Consider the following 15,338-nt stretch of genomic DNA (forward strand, 5'->3'; position numbering starts at 1 on the left):
AGTGGGGTGCCATTGCCTTCTCCGAATGTATGTTGGCAGTAAACTCTAATCTTGCTCATAGCGTAAGTAAAGCAGCAAAAATTCTCTGATTAAATAATTAACAATTGATTTAATAACCGTATAACCTTAGAATTTACACCAGACATTGTATATTAGATAACAGATATGTAATATATTGTGCTAGTAAAGAAATAGTAATTATATTCTTTTTATGCTTCATGTTTGTTAACCTAATCACTTTGGATTTTTTTAATGGCTCAGTTAATAACCACATTTCAGATACTCTGCACAAACTGGTTTTTGTAGTGATTTTTTAGAAGTTTTTCAGTATTTCTTGATTCAAATTTTTACTTTCCTTAGTTCAGCATTAAATCCTTTTGTGGTGTATCGATTCATAATTGACTTTAAGATGCTTGTGAAAGAAGCTTCAACTTTTTAAGCAAAGGTGACCAGTCACAAAATTTTTACTTAAGATGAAACAGCATGTTAACTAAGTCATAACTGTTAGCTGATATTGTGGTTAAATTCCACAAGCATTTATTGAGGGGCTGCCATGTGTCTGGGTATGAGGATATGGTGTAAAGCAGCAGTACCCAGCTTATTTGGCACCAGGGACCAGATTCATGGAAGATGATTTTCCATGGATGGAGAGGAGTGGGGAGGGTTTCGGTGCAGAATTCGAGCACATTACATTTATTGTGCAGTTTATTCCTATTATGATATCAGCTTCAACTCACATCATCGGGCATTAGATCTTAGAGGTTGGGGACCCCCGGAACGTAGTGATTCAGGTGTTCTGTGTTCATTTTTTACTGATAGATATGAAGTAGCTGACTCCTAGGAAGGCTACTGTTGAACTAGACATTTAGACTCTTATTTTCTGACACATCAGTTTGGCAAAAGCATTTCTCTCTCTCTCAGCCTGACCAACAGAATAATTTTATTTTTATTTTATTTTTCTAATAGTGGTTTTATGAAAAGTAAAAGGTTCACTCAAGGTTTTTCTTTTATCTTCTGAAAAGTGGTAGTTACTAGTTAACTCAGTTGAATATAGACCTTGGATTGTGAGCTTTATTAGTGAGCAGGTTTCTTTTCATGAATGGTTTAGAGAGCTTTTCGGTTATGTGATATTGTTGCCATTTGTGTTTAGGCAGTGGGCATTAGAATAGGCCTTTTTAAATTGAGAAGCAAATATTGACCATATTCTGTTATTTTTAATGATCCAGCTCATCTAGAAGGTTTAGACAATTTGTTTTGTTTCTAAGACGTTTACAAAGTCTTTCTATTCTTGTGTCCTCCATATCCCTTGTGTATCCTGTGATGTCACCACTTAGCCCCCTACCAGCTAGCAACTTCTCTGTCCTTTGGTTTCCTCCCTTATCTGAAGTATATCACAGTCTGACAGTGTGTCTCTCAGTCAGTGATAACGGGGTGCTTATAGAAATACACATACCCGAGGCCCCTCCCCAGATCTGCTGCATCGGACTTTCTTATGGGCTTGGGAGTCTAGCAGCATAGGAAGCATCCCAGGTGGCTCTCATGCCCACTAAAATTTGAGACAGTTTGCCTAACAGGAGAAACAAAAGTACAGATGATTACAGCAGTGCACCCCAACTCTAACGTGCATGTGACTCACCTGGGCGTCTTGTCAACATGCAGATTCTCAGGGTGTAGGTCTGGGCGGGGTCTGAGATGCTGCGGTTGTGACAGGCTCCCAGGTGAGGCTGAGGCTGCCGACCCCTGCTGCCCCACTGTGAGTTTGTTTGCACAAAGGCTGTGATCGTCACAGGGCATTCTGGAAGCACCTGTGTAATTCCACCCAAAGAGAGACTCAGAGAAGAGTCTAGTCTGAGGCTTCTTGGGAAAAAGTAACCCTGGAGCTAAATATTAAACTGTGTTGAGTTTTCATGTCGGTGGGTGGATAATAGGCGAAAGGACAATAAAGGCAATAAAGATGGATAGGCGAGTGTTGAGCAGAGTGTCGTCAGTCAGTTCTCTTCACAGTGGTTCAAAATGTTAGGCAGATGTGGTCGGAATTTAGTATGGAGGGGTAGGCGTGGACTTTGCCATGTCAAGAAACTGGGAACTAAATATCATGTGAGTGATGGGAAGTTGCCAAGCAGTGGGTCTTCCTGGTTAGATAAGCATTTCAGAGTGATCACTAGACTTTAGATAGGTTATTATATTAAGTGAGACAAGACCAGAAACCAGAGTCATCAGTAGTGACTGAAGCTGTTGCAGTCATCCAGGAGCCAGGTCCTGGGATAGCAGAAATAGAAAGGAGAGGATGAAGAAGGAAGGAGGAATCCCAGAATTCTAGGGTTGAAACTGCCAACTAGAGAACAAGAGGCAGAAGGATATAGCTGCTTAGTAGTTTTCCCCGCAAATTTCACCTGCTTAAGTTTAGGATGTTTGTCTTATTTATTTTTGTCATGACATCTAGTCTGTAGTGGTAAAGAATCTGCCTGCAATGCGGGAGACCTGGGTTCAATCCCTAGGTTAGGAATATCCCCCTGAAGAAGGGAACGGCTACCCATTCCAGTATTCTGGCCTGGAGAATTTCATGGACTGTATATATAGTCCGTGGAGTCGGAAAGAGTCAGACACGAATTTCACTTCTAGTCTGTAGTAGATATTCAGTAAACATTTCTTATTAAAAATTAGTTTGCAGGAGAAATTTTATTTTGCATGTTAAATAATTCCAAAAATGTGTGACTGTTCTTGAAAGTATTTATAGGCTGAGTCAGCTGTTTCAAGATATTATGAACGAAGAATAGGCTTAAAATTCTGGAAATCATGAATTTTTCCACCATTCATTCCAAATTGTTTATTGGTGCTTCTATGTACTATGTATTTTAACTTGATGATTCTTTCTAATGTATACTACCAGACTCTCCATTTCCACTGTTAATTTTATCAGCAGCTGTGCTTCTGTTTCTTGATGTAACTACTTGTTTATAATTTTAGAACTCTTTGGCAGCATGATTTTGGCCAGGTTGTCGTCCTCACTAATTTGTGTCTGACTCTTTTGCGACCCCATGGACTCCTGCCTGTCAGGCGCCTCTGTCCATGGGGTTTCCCAGGCAAGAACACTGGAATGGGTTGCCATTTCCTTCCCCAAGGGATCTTCCCCGACCCAGGGATTGAACCTGAGTCTCCTGTATTGGCAGGCAGGTTCTTTACCACTGAGCCACCAGGAAAGCCCTGGTTTGGCGATAGCCCCACCTTAGATCTAGGCAGGAATGCCATCTATTGCTGAAGATGCTGGTAGATATCAGTAAAGAAATTTGTACTAAAAAGTAGCAGAGCAAGTGACCCAAAATTTGAGAATCTAGTCAACTCCCATGAAAAGAAAGTGAAAGTCGCTCAGTCATGTCCAACTCTTTGCAAACCTGTGGACTATATAGTCCATGAAATTCTCCAGGTCAGAATACTGGAATGGGTAGTCTTTGCCTCCTCCAGGAGATCTTTCCCAACCAGGGGTCGAATCCAGATCTTCCACATTGCAGGTGGATTCTTTACCAGCTGAGCCACAAGTAAAGCCCAAGAATACTGGAGTGGGTAGCCAATCCCTTCTCCAGCAGATCTTCCTGACCCAGGAATAGAACCAGGGTCTCCTGTATTGCAGGCGGATTCTTTACCAACTGAGTTATTAGGGAAGCCCTGATCCCTAACTCCCATAAGTCAGTGTTGGTATACCCCAAATGATCATTCACTTGCTCTGACCTGATGGTGGAGAAGGCAATAGCAACCCACTCCAGTACTCTTGCCTGGGAAGTCCCGTGGACGGAGGAGCCTGGTGGGCTGCAGTCCATGCGTTCGCAGAGTCGGACATGACTTCACTTTCACTTTTCACTTTCATGCATTGGAAAAGGAAATGGCAACCCACTCCAGTGTTCTTGCCTGGAGGATTCCAGGGACGGGGGAGCCTCGTGGGCTGCTGTCTTTGGGGTTGCACAGAGTCGGACACGACTGAAGCACTTAGTAGCAGCAGCAGCAGACCTGATGGTACAATATACTCAGATAGTAGCATAGGAAAATCATATCACAGCTGATCCTTGAGCAACTTGGGGCTCGGGGCCCAGGGTGTGCGGTGGAATATCAGAGGTCAGGCTCTCCTTATCATAGGTTCCACAACTTCAGATTGTGTGTAGTACACTGTAGTACGTATTTACTGGGAAAAAAATCAGCCTATAAGTGAACCCATGCAGTTCAAGTTTGTATTCAAGAGTCATACTATAGTATGGCTAGATTCCCCCCCCCCCCCCACTGCACAGAATGTTTTCCCTTTTTTCTTTTGGTTCTCTTTGATTCTTACTTCTTTTGTGCTGTTTTCTAAGCCTGAAACCAGTTGTTCATAAGTCTAAAAAGTTGAGGCCTTTTGGAAGCATCATTTAGTTTATGTCTCTTACCTGCAAATTGATCTGCTGGTGAAGGAACTTCATTGGGCTCAGGGGGAGTGGGGTGGAGATGTTACTTCTTCATCCATGTAAGATAAACTTTTTATATGTAATGTTCAGAGTCGGAGAACGGGCAGGAAGACATGGCTTACTTTGGTTTTTCAGGCTACAGACTCAGAGTTCAATTCTGGGGGAAAGAAGAAAGGAAGAAACAGACAGATGCACTCTGAAGAAGTAATAAAGTAAAGGTCACTTCACTGGCCTCGTCTTAGAAGCATGTACTGGCACAGTCACCCCTCTAGAAGACGGCACCAAGGCAGGTTGCCTGACAGTCTCTACCCCAGGCACCATAAAACCCCACGTTATTTCTCCCAGAGGCTCCCAGCCCAGAATTCCTTTTTATTCTTTAGGAATTGTTTAATTCTCTTGCTCTCAGAGTTTTAGGACTACTTGAGAACTCTAGTGTGGTCCAAAAAAGAATCTTTTCTTATTATCTTATCTTAGAGGAAGGCTGGATGTTTGCTCCAAAGGCTTCTTGGTTCTATTCTGCCAGCCACTGCTGGATGCTAAATTTGATAAACAGTCTTTTCACTATAGTGCTGTTAATCCTATAAACCTTAGTCTAGAGTTCTATGGGTTGAAAATGCTGGACTTTAAGAAGCCTTTAATAAGTATACAAGGTTTTAAAATAGTTTACCATCAGATGACTGATTTCCATACCATAGTACAAGTATAATTTTTAAAAAGATCATTCAGTTAACACTTGCATGAAGATAACAGTAAGACTTAAGAGCAGTTTCTAGACCTCAGCACTTTTGACATTTTGGTCCAGATACTTCTGAGTGGTGCTGACTAGTACATCATAGCAGCATACCTCACTTATACCAACTAGATAGCAAGGAGCACCCTTCTCTAATGAGGAAAACCAAAATTGTCTTCATAATGGCCACTTGGGAGCAGTATTGCCCCAGTGGAACATCACTATGCTTCAGTAAGCCTTGCTGCCCACTAGAATCACCTGAGAAGCTCACTACTTCCCATCCCCACTCACCCAAACCCCAGGTTCCAGACCCTGCCTTCCATCTAGAATTTCTGATCTCTTTGCTCCGTAGTGAGGTCTTGGCCTCCAGGTTTTGCTGGTGGTGTATTGTTTGTCTTTAAGCCGATTCTAATTGTGCCATGCTTGAGAAATAGCCCTTTGACTCAGAGCCCCTTCGGTAGTTTCCCTTGGTTATCTAGCATTGAAATCTGAAGTAAGTTACTTGAGTTCTTTGGATTTTATTATCTTGAGCTAGAAAACTAAAGAGATAGACTGGATGACTTCTGCTTTTAATTTAAAAAATAATACCTACTTATGTTTACAGCCCCTTGTTTATGTTTTTCTGTAACATATTTTAGTAATGGGAAGATCATTGTTTTCTCAGCGTCTTCATGTTGTCTCTCACTTGTATTTCTCTTCATTTTGCTTAAAGATTCCGCCAGCAATGCGGGCTAGGCAGGATCAGCCCCTGGGTCTGGAAGATCCCCTGGAGGAGAGTACAGCAACCTGCTCCAGTATTCTTGCCTGGAGAATCCCATGGACAGAGGAGCCTGGAAGGCTGTATAGTCCATGGGGTCACAGAGTTGGACATGACTGAAGAGACTGAGCACACAGTAACGATTTAATAGATGCCTTATTTTACCTGACTACAGTCATTCACTTTATAGATTTCAGCAAAACTGAACCCAGTGATAGCTCTCCAGGAGGGTTATTTGTTAGTTAATTCTGTAAATTATTTGACTGCATACCATGCACAAGGCAGACTTTATCTCATGAAACATAATTTTCATCAAGAGAAGTGACTTTCAAATGTGGGTACTGTTAGGTAGAAATTTCCCCATGTCTAAAGCATTTTATTTTAGAGAAGAGTGGTTGGGGGTAGGGGGATGGTGGAGATTGCCAACCAGTGAAAAGGCCTGTAGTGTTAAGACGGTGAATGTTAGTGCTGTTGCTTCAAATCAGGAAATACCAATAGTAATAGCTTCAATTTATTTAGTGCTTGCTTGTGAGCAGGCAAGCACAATAACTGGGTGAAGGATAATGATTTACAGGTAAGGAAGCTGGCTTAGAAAAGACTTAGAAAGGGTTAGGTAACTTAGCAGATTACAGATGGATAGAAATTGGCCAACCGAGGATTTGAAGCTAGCTCGTTTGACTGCAGATCTGAGCTCTCAACTACCGCTTCCCACGTAAAGGGGTGTCACTCCCCTTCATTTATTCCTGATCTTACTCAGATAAATCACCTCTCTAATTCAATTGAATTTCAGTGACTTGTTGGCATTAAACTGAGATAATAAATGAGAAATTTTCTAGGTCAGCGCCTGCTGCTGCTGCTAAGTCAGTTTAGTTGTGTCCGACTCTGTGCGACCCCATAGACGGCAGCCCACCAGGCTCCTCTGTCCCTGGGATTCTCCAGGCAAGAACACTGGAGGGGGTTGCCATTTCCTTCTCCAATGCATGCATGCATGCTAAGTCGCTTCAGTTGTGTCCGACTCTGTGCGACCCCATAGACGGCAATCCACCAGACTCCTCTGTCCCTGGGACTCTGCAGGCAAGAATACTGGAGTGGGTTGCCATTTCCTTCTCCAGGTCAGTGCCTAATACATGATAATAATCTCTCAATGGGCTTCCCATGTGGCTTGGCTGGTAAAGAACCCACCTGCAATGCGGGAGACCTGGGTTCAAGTCTGGGTTGGGAAGATCCCCTGGAGAAGGGATAAACTACCCACTCCAGTATTCTGACCTGGAGAATTCCATGAACTGTATAGTCCACGGGTTCGCAAAGAGTCAGACACAACTGAGCGACTTTCACTTTCCACTTGCCAATCTCTTGATAACATAAGACTCCCAGGATGTCTTCTTGAGTATACCAGTATCTCACTAGTTTTAATTTTTGCCTTTAAGCTTTGGTTGGAATTAAATTGCTCTCTGATTTCTCCTCCTGTTATCTAATGGATGCCAGCCTTTTCAACCAGGGATTAGAGAGAGAATTATACCCTTTAAAAAAATGAATGAGTATTTTTCCATTTCTCCTAAAGTTGGTAATACTATTCTAAATGAAGAGAAGAGAAGTTAATTATATATAGTGATTACCTTAGTGCATTAAGTCTTAATTTTCTCTTGGGATCTCTATTTAAAAGGTTATAGAATGCATTTAGTGGTTCTGTGAGAAGACTAGACCAGATAATTTGAGGTACTAGTTTGTCAGTATTAGTCATAGGAATTATTAGAATGTGGAACTGAGATAACCATGTTCAATCAGACAACACCATAGAATGCATCTCAACAGGAAAGGAACTATATATGTAACAAACTCTTCTTGTAATAAGCAACCACTGCGGGGACCAGTTTTTATATAAGAACACAGGCTTAGCTTTCTGACTTAGTGCACAGTCTTGGAGGGGAAGGATTTTGCTTTAGAGTGTTGTATTTCATCAAAGACTGTTCATTTCTAGGAAATGGGAGTTAAAATGCATTTGCATTTTTAGTGTTCCTTGTTCCCCCTTTTTTCCCAAGGAGTTACATTATTTATAAACAAATTTGAATAATGATAGATGTATTCTAACATCCTTGAAAATTAAGCACCAGGTATAAGCATAACTGCAGATGGTGACTGCAGCCATGAAATTAAACGATGCTTACTCCTTGGAAGGAAAGTTATGACCAACCTAGACAGCATATTCAAAAGCAGAGACATTACTTTGCCAACAAAGGTCCATCTAGGAGAAGGCAATGGCACCCCACTCCAGTCCTCTTGCCTGGAAAATCCTGTGGACAGAGGAGCCTGATAGGCTGCAGTCCATGGGGTCGCTAAGAGTCGGACACGACTGAGCGACTTCACTTTGACTTTTCACTTTCATGCATTGGAGAAGGAAATGGCAACCCACTCCAGTGTTCTTGCCTGGAGAATCCCAGGGACAGGGGAGCCTGGTGGGCTGCCGTCTGTGGGATCGCACAGAATCAGACATGACTGAAACGACTTAGCAGCAGCAGCAGCAGTCAAAGCTATGGTTTTTCCAGTAGTCATGTATAGATGTGAGAGCAGGGCTATAAAGAAAGCTGAGCACTGAAAACTGATGCTTTTGAACTGTGGTGTTGGAGAAGACACTTGAGAGTCCCTTGGATTTCAAGGAGATCGAACCAGTCAATCATAAAGGAAATCAGTCTTGAATATTCATTGGAAGGACTGATGCTGAAGCTGAAACTCCAATACTTTGGCCACCTGATGCAAAAAACTGACTCCTTGGCAAAGACCCTGATACTGGGAAAGATTGAAGGCAGGAGAGGAAGGGGTTGACAGAGGATGAGATGGTTGGGTGGGATCACCGACTCAATGGACATGAGTTTGAGTAAGCTCTGGAGTGATGGACAGGGAAGCCTGGCATGCTGCAGTCCATGGGGTGGCAAAGAATCAGACATGACTGAGCAACTGAACTGATAAATTGCTCTTGGTGAATCAGTGAAAATTGAGATTTGTATATATTTTCCATCCTTTTGGCCTTATATATACTGACTAGGTGCATGGAATTCTTTCTCAATTCTACTTTTAGCCTTTAGGTTGCTCATAACCTGGCTTCAGTAAATTCATGTATACTTCAGATGAGTAAGATGAGTTCTTAGGCCTTAAACGTCCCTTTATTAGACATTAAAACAAAGATTTGATTGATATTATTAAATTATAAGGCTAAATTGGGTTTTTCTGATTTCACAAGTTGGAGCTATTGTTTAAATTATTGTAAAGTTAAAATGAGTTTATTATTTTTCTGAAACAGAAAGACTTCATTGGTTTGATAAGATGGAATTTTATATTTTTTTCTTTTTAGGTTGACTATTGCATTTTTCGCACTTTCTGGGCTGGATATGTTGGACTCCTTAGATGTGGTGAACAAGGATGATATAATAGAGTGGATTTACTCCCTGCAGGTCCTTCCCACAGAAGACAGTGAGTGAGTTTTTAGCATTTTATTTTTAGTGTGACTAGCTGTACCTAGTGTAACACGTGTGTTGGACTTGGAAATCTTCGTGTATTCACAAACCATTATCATATTGGGTTGGCTGAAAAGTTCGTTCGGGTTTTTCGTGACATCTTACAGAAAAACACGAACAAACTTTTCGGCCAACCCAGTATTTCATTCATCTGCGTTTTCCTTGTGATGCGGCGCTCCCTTTCTGTTTGAGCAAGGTGCTGGCCAAGGTAGGCATGTGCCTTGAGAGGCTGCTCTGAGGTTGAGCGGGGATTCGCAGCTGTGCGCCATTGCTGCTGTGCACGTCCACCCTGACAGCCGCTGCTTGACAACTTGTATCCACGTTCATGTTTGGTTAGTTTTGTAGCATTCACTCTGTTTTTCATTCTCAGCCATTCTTTTTGTCTCTTCACTGAAAAACTCCTTGCCATCAAAAAGTTTCATTCCGGCCTCTTAACCATGTTCCCCGCTAATGTTCCGTTAGTGTTTCTTTAATGGTTTCTTAGAACTCTTGGTTATACTTCAGTCATTTTTATGGTTCTTAAAACTTTATATATTTTGATCAATTAAATAAATTCTCAGAATTCATAAATTACTGATCAGTTAAATACACATAAGTTTTATAAACTCTGTTGTTCACTCCATTAAGTTTAAAATACCAAATATTGATTTAACTTATAAATGTTAGAAATTCTAACATTGAGTTGAATTAGATCAAGCCCAAATAAACTCCCAGAAAGTCATGTACTTCTTATATGTGCTCACTGCTTACCTTTCTTTTATGAGTCAGCATTTATAATTTAATGATACGGTTCATTGGTTGGAGTAATCTCACCCAGGTAAGCTTTGGGGAAATAATACACCAAAGCTTTATTTAGAAAGAAAGAGCTTTGATCTGTTAGCAGATACCATTGGACATAGTGTGAGCTTTCTATCTTATTATTCTTGAAGTTTGTAGTATTTGTTTATAATTTTAAAAAGTCTTTGCCTATTATTGAATTCTTGTTAAAAAATGGTTGGGCAGTTTTGGATCTTTCAGAATTCTAATATAAAATCTAATCATTTTTCACCAATGACTTGAAACAGCATATGTGATATACTGATGAGTAGTTATAGATTCCACATGTTGCTGAGTAGTATTTATTGAATGTTCTGCAAAGAATACTCTGCTAAACTTGAACAGAAGGACTGTTGAAAATTATGAGATATGGTTCTCGTTCTCTAGGAGCTTGTGGCTGAGGTGAGGCTAAGTTCTAGTCACCTGCAAAATGGAAGTAATTTGTATTTCCTTTTTAATCAGATTTTTTTTTTCACTAGTCTGAGTGAAAGTCTGGAAGTTTTTAAAAAGTTAGATATTAATATTAAACAGATGTGGAGCGACAGCGACGCAAGATGGCAGCCACCACAGGCTCGGGAGTAAAAGTCCCTCGAAATTTCCGACTGTTGGAAGAACTCGAAGAAGGCCAGAAAGGAGTAGGAGATGGCACAGTTAGCTGGGGTCTAGAAGATGACAAAGACATGACACTTACAAGATGGACAGGGATGATAATTGGGCCTCCAGGAACAATTTATGAAAACCGAATATACAGCCTTAAAATAGAATGTGGACCTAAATACCCAGAAGCACCCCCCTTTGTAAGATTTGTAACAAAAATTAATATGAATGGAGTTAATAGTTCTAATGGAGTGGTGGACCCAAGAGCTATATCAGTGCTAGCAAAATGGCAGAATTCGTATAGCATCAAAGTTGTCCTGCAAGAGCTTCGGCGCCTAATGATGGCTAAAGAAAATATGAAACTTCCTCAGCCGCCTGAAGGACAATGTTACAGCAATTAATCAAAAAGAAAAACCACAGGCCCTCCCCTGCCCCCATTTGATTTAAGCAGTCTTCATTTTCCACAGTAGTAAATTTTCTAGATTCGTCTTGTAGACCTCAAAGTACTGGAAAGAAAGCTCCCATTCAAAGGCAGTTTATCTTAAGATACTTTAAATGATACTAATTTTTTGTCCATTTGAAATATATAAGTTGTGCTATAACAAAAAAAATAAAAATAAAAAATAAACAGATGTAAGGTAGTTTTGTTACAGATTATGTGTAATTTTTGTTTGTTTACTAACAATGCATGTCCTAATTATAAATTGTTGTTTCCTAAGTATATTTCACATAGTACAGATAGGAAATTATACACTGTGGTATATAGCAAAGCTGTTCTATAAGAAGTTTTTGCTAAAATATTTTGCTTTTAGACATTACTTAAGATACTCATTTCCTTGGAATAAAATAGCTATGGTCCCTCTAGAAATGTAGGAAACCCATGCTATATACAGTTATCAGAGCACTAGTCATTTTTTTTCATTGTGCTTCCTACTTTCTTTTGTATTTTTATCTGCCTTTAAGGACAGTTTACTGGCTTCATGATTGAGCTAATTAATACCATATTCGTTTTGAAGGCTTCTTACTTTTCTCATTATTTGATCTTCTGTTGCAAGAGCCTTGCCAATTGTCATCTGAAACTGTCACGTTATCCCTGATAATTGTGTTAGCTGTGCACTCACTAGAATGACCAAAATGAGAGAGGTGGGAAATACCAAATGGTGATGAGAATGCTGCACAAGTGTAACTGCTATTTTATAGCCACTGTTTGCAGCATTGACTAAAACCAAACAAATGTACATTCTGTGACAGTAATTCTACTCCCTAGTATATACCCAACCAGAAATGAAAAAATGTACTCTCCAAAAGATGTGTACTAGAATGGTCATTCATAGCAGTATTTTTCACAGGAGCCCAGGGTAGGAATATGCAAACTGCCCGTCATTGGTGTTGTAGATCAGTGATGTATCGGAATTCACACACTGGATCACTGCACAGTAATGGCAAAGGACAGTTTAGACCTACATACAGAAATCTGGATGACTGTCACAAACCTATTTGTGATAAACATATAGTATATTACTCTATTAATACAAAGTAAAAATGTCAGTAAAGCCAATGTGAGCCTTTGGGGAGTGCCAAGAAGGAAGCAGGACGGGCTTCTTGGGTGCTGGTCATGTACTTTTTCCTGAGCAGAGAGCTGGTTATACAGGTAAGTTTACTTTGAAGAAGTTCATTAAGCTGTTTATTATACTTTGATGAAAGTTAAAAATTTTTTGAATTTGGGTGTATTTACCATCTCTTTTGAGATCATTCAGAATTCTCTTTCCCATTGTACTTTCAGCTGCATGTACTTCACAGATCGAAGCCCATTGCTAATTTTTTACTTTTTCAGTCATTGCTGCTTAACTGTTGCTTAAAATATTTTTGCTTATGTCCGAATTGTAGACTTCTGGAGGGCAGTGAATGAACCTGTCTTAGATTTTTTTTTTCTCTTTTCATGTGTAGTGCATCCTTGTGTATCAGCAGTTGTTGCACTGTAAATTACTTATGCCTTTTCCTATTTTTTTTCTTTTCTGTATTTTCACATTTAGCCTACAGCATTCTCTGGCTCCTCAAATATTTTCACATTTGTAGGGCATTTGCAAGCTGAATAGAATGCTTTCTATAACTCCTAGCTCTCTATTTGTCCTACTTTGTGATATCACATAAAATCCTAGGGGACTTAAAAATCTTAAAAGTGTTAAACAGAACCCAGAGACCATAAAATAAAAATTTGGTAGATTTGATTAAATAAATATTTTTAAATGTGACATAGGGAAAGATAAAATTGGATAAATAACACACTTGGAGGAAATTGTGCCACTGTATATACTAGACAAAATATTAATATCAAAACTGTAAGAAGTTGTTAAAAGATTGAGGAAAAGATGACACATTGCCATTAGAAAATGACAAAACTTGTGAATAGATACTCCACAAAAGTAGTACATATAGTCACTAAATACATGAAGAGAGGACCGACTGATATTAGAAATTAGGGAGATACAGTAGAAACAAGAGATTAACATTATTTTTTACCTAGCACATCAAGTTACCAAAAAGTTTTTAAAAGTTGGTAAGAATGTGGGGAAAAGAGCACTTTAATATTCTGTTGTTGGAAGTGAAAATTGTTGTAACCTTTGGAAGGGCATTTTAGGAGTGTGACTTTTAGCCCTCACCTATCCTTGTGTGTGTTGTATCTAGTTAAATCATGGTCCCCCAAAGGCATATGCACCCAGAACCTCAGAGGGTGACTACATTTGGAAGGAGGGTCTTGGCAAGCATAATTAGGGTAAGGATCTCAAGAAGAGTGACTGGTGTCCTTCAGAGAGAATGGAAGGGAGGTACTTCACGGAGGACAGGCCATGTGAAGACAGACGCAGAGCTCAGGGGTGGGTCCGCGTGGTAAAGAGCATCAGGAATGCCCACCAGAAACTCAGAGGAGGTATACACTTGGCTTTCCCTCAGAGCCCTCGGAAGGAGCCAACCTGCTGACAACTTGATTTTGAACTCCTGGGCTCTACAGCTATGAGAGAATACATTTCTGTTGTTTAAAGCTGCCAGGTTAGTGGTAAGTTGTTGCTAACCTCAGGAACCTAGTACATGTGCACAGAACTCTGTAGAGGGATGTGTTGGCATTGTTTGTTATAATAATACGTCAGAAACAGTAAGTATCCACCAAAAGTGAAACAGTTGAATAAGCTGTGGCCGGTAAAGAGTACTGCCCTGTAGTAAGGTGACTGTGGTAGATCTGTACATGGACTTACATGAAACTGTTCATCAGTGCGGTTAAATGGAAAATACCAACGTGTACAGGGGTGTTTTGTTTTAACAATCTGTTAACATCAGAGTATAGGAAAATCTCCAAAAGCATGCGTAGACAGCCTTTGGCGAGGGGAAAGTAGATGAGAACAGAGGTAGGGGATGGCTGGATAAGGTACTTTAGTTTTATTCTGTATTTCTGCATTGTTTGAATGCTGACAGTAAATATTCTGTATTTTAAAAATTTTAGTTAAAAAATCTTTATCTCAGCCTCTCTTCAAAACACAACACAAATAAAAACGAAGCCAATTTATATGATTATACACAAATATTGACATTTTGCTACTGGCAGGAACAATTCAGTGCATTATTTAATATTTTGTAGTTTTCAAATACATCATCACATTGTTCTTCCCTCAGTCTCCCTTTTCCAGAAGTCGGGCAGACATTGAAAGGAAGAGTGAGTGAGAGGCCTGCCCGAGGTCACACAGAGATGTCAGTGACACAGTCAGACTGGAATCCCTGGCTTCTGACTCCAGGTCCCCATGCTGCTATACTGGGAAAGTATATAGTCCCTTGTGGAAACTGTTCTGTGTGGCAGTTAAGTACATTGTAAATATTTAATCATAATTAACCCCTAGGATTGTAAAGATCCCCGTGGTATCCTAGTAATAAGTGCGGTCAGACCATTGGAGGGTTGGGGCCCTTCTCATCAATGTCAGGAAGTATTTAGGAAACACCAGGGATCAGCCCCGGGGACTTTGTTACCCTCTCTGATCAGGGGCACAACCAGACAATTTTGGAGCTAGAACAAAACAAGGAATATTATAGTCCATCAGTTTACAAGTAGATGTTAAGATCCAGAGAGAGTAATCATTTGCTCACAGTAATATAACTAGTTGATGTTAGAAGCAGAGTTAGAATGCAGCTTCCTGTTTCTCAGTTTCATTTTTCCCTATACTGATCCCATGCACCAAGTGCTCTTTTTATCATGTGTATTTTTCTGTGAGATATGGATTTTTTCATGAGAACTCTGAGGCTGTCTTATGTGTCTAAAGGAAAATAAATCTGATATCTCTTCCTTAATAGAGCTCATAAAAATTATAATTAAGTGTTTGGAAATGTAGATAAAGTGGTTTAATATTAAAATGTAAAATGTTAATTGATTTCAATTTTTTAGTAGACTTTCAGTGAGTTTGCGTCCTTTTTTTATTTTAAACAACATGCTGGAAATGTAAGTATAGTTTCATGTGGCT

At 39.9% G+C, this 15,338-nt stretch overlaps 2 protein-coding genes across 3 annotated transcripts in view; both read left to right on the plus strand.

The window, feature by feature from the left end:
- The window catches only part of PGGT1B (protein geranylgeranyltransferase type I subunit beta), a 59,092-nt gene that overhangs the window by 2,099 nt on the left and 41,655 nt on the right, over nucleotides 1-15,338 (plus strand). Inside the window, exon 2 of the mRNA XM_068964766.1 lies at nucleotides 9,264-9,382. Within this exon, the coding sequence (XP_068820867.1) occupies nucleotides 9,264-9,382 (119 nt within the window). The remainder of the gene's footprint in view (nucleotides 1-9,263; nucleotides 9,383-15,338) is intronic.
- Nucleotides 10,797-11,435, plus strand: LOC138073402 (ubiquitin-conjugating enzyme E2 variant 1-like). Of its 2 annotated transcripts, XM_068965090.1 has the most exons (2): nucleotides 10,797-10,966; nucleotides 11,093-11,435. In XM_068965090.1, the coding sequence occupies exons 1-2, from the start codon at nucleotides 10,797-10,799 to the stop codon at nucleotides 11,238-11,240; spliced, it is 318 nt and encodes a 105-aa protein (XP_068821191.1). In that variant the 3' UTR covers nucleotides 11,241-11,435. The 2 variants fall into 2 exon arrangements, with proteins under 2 accessions (XP_068821191.1, XP_068821190.1); XM_068965089.1 differs by having other exon boundaries at nucleotides 10,797-11,435.

The sequence above is a fragment of the Capricornis sumatraensis genome, chromosome 2 (genome assembly GCF_032405125.1).
Source record: "Capricornis sumatraensis isolate serow.1 chromosome 2, serow.2, whole genome shotgun sequence".
Lineage (NCBI taxonomy): Eukaryota > Metazoa > Chordata > Mammalia > Artiodactyla > Bovidae > Capricornis > Capricornis sumatraensis.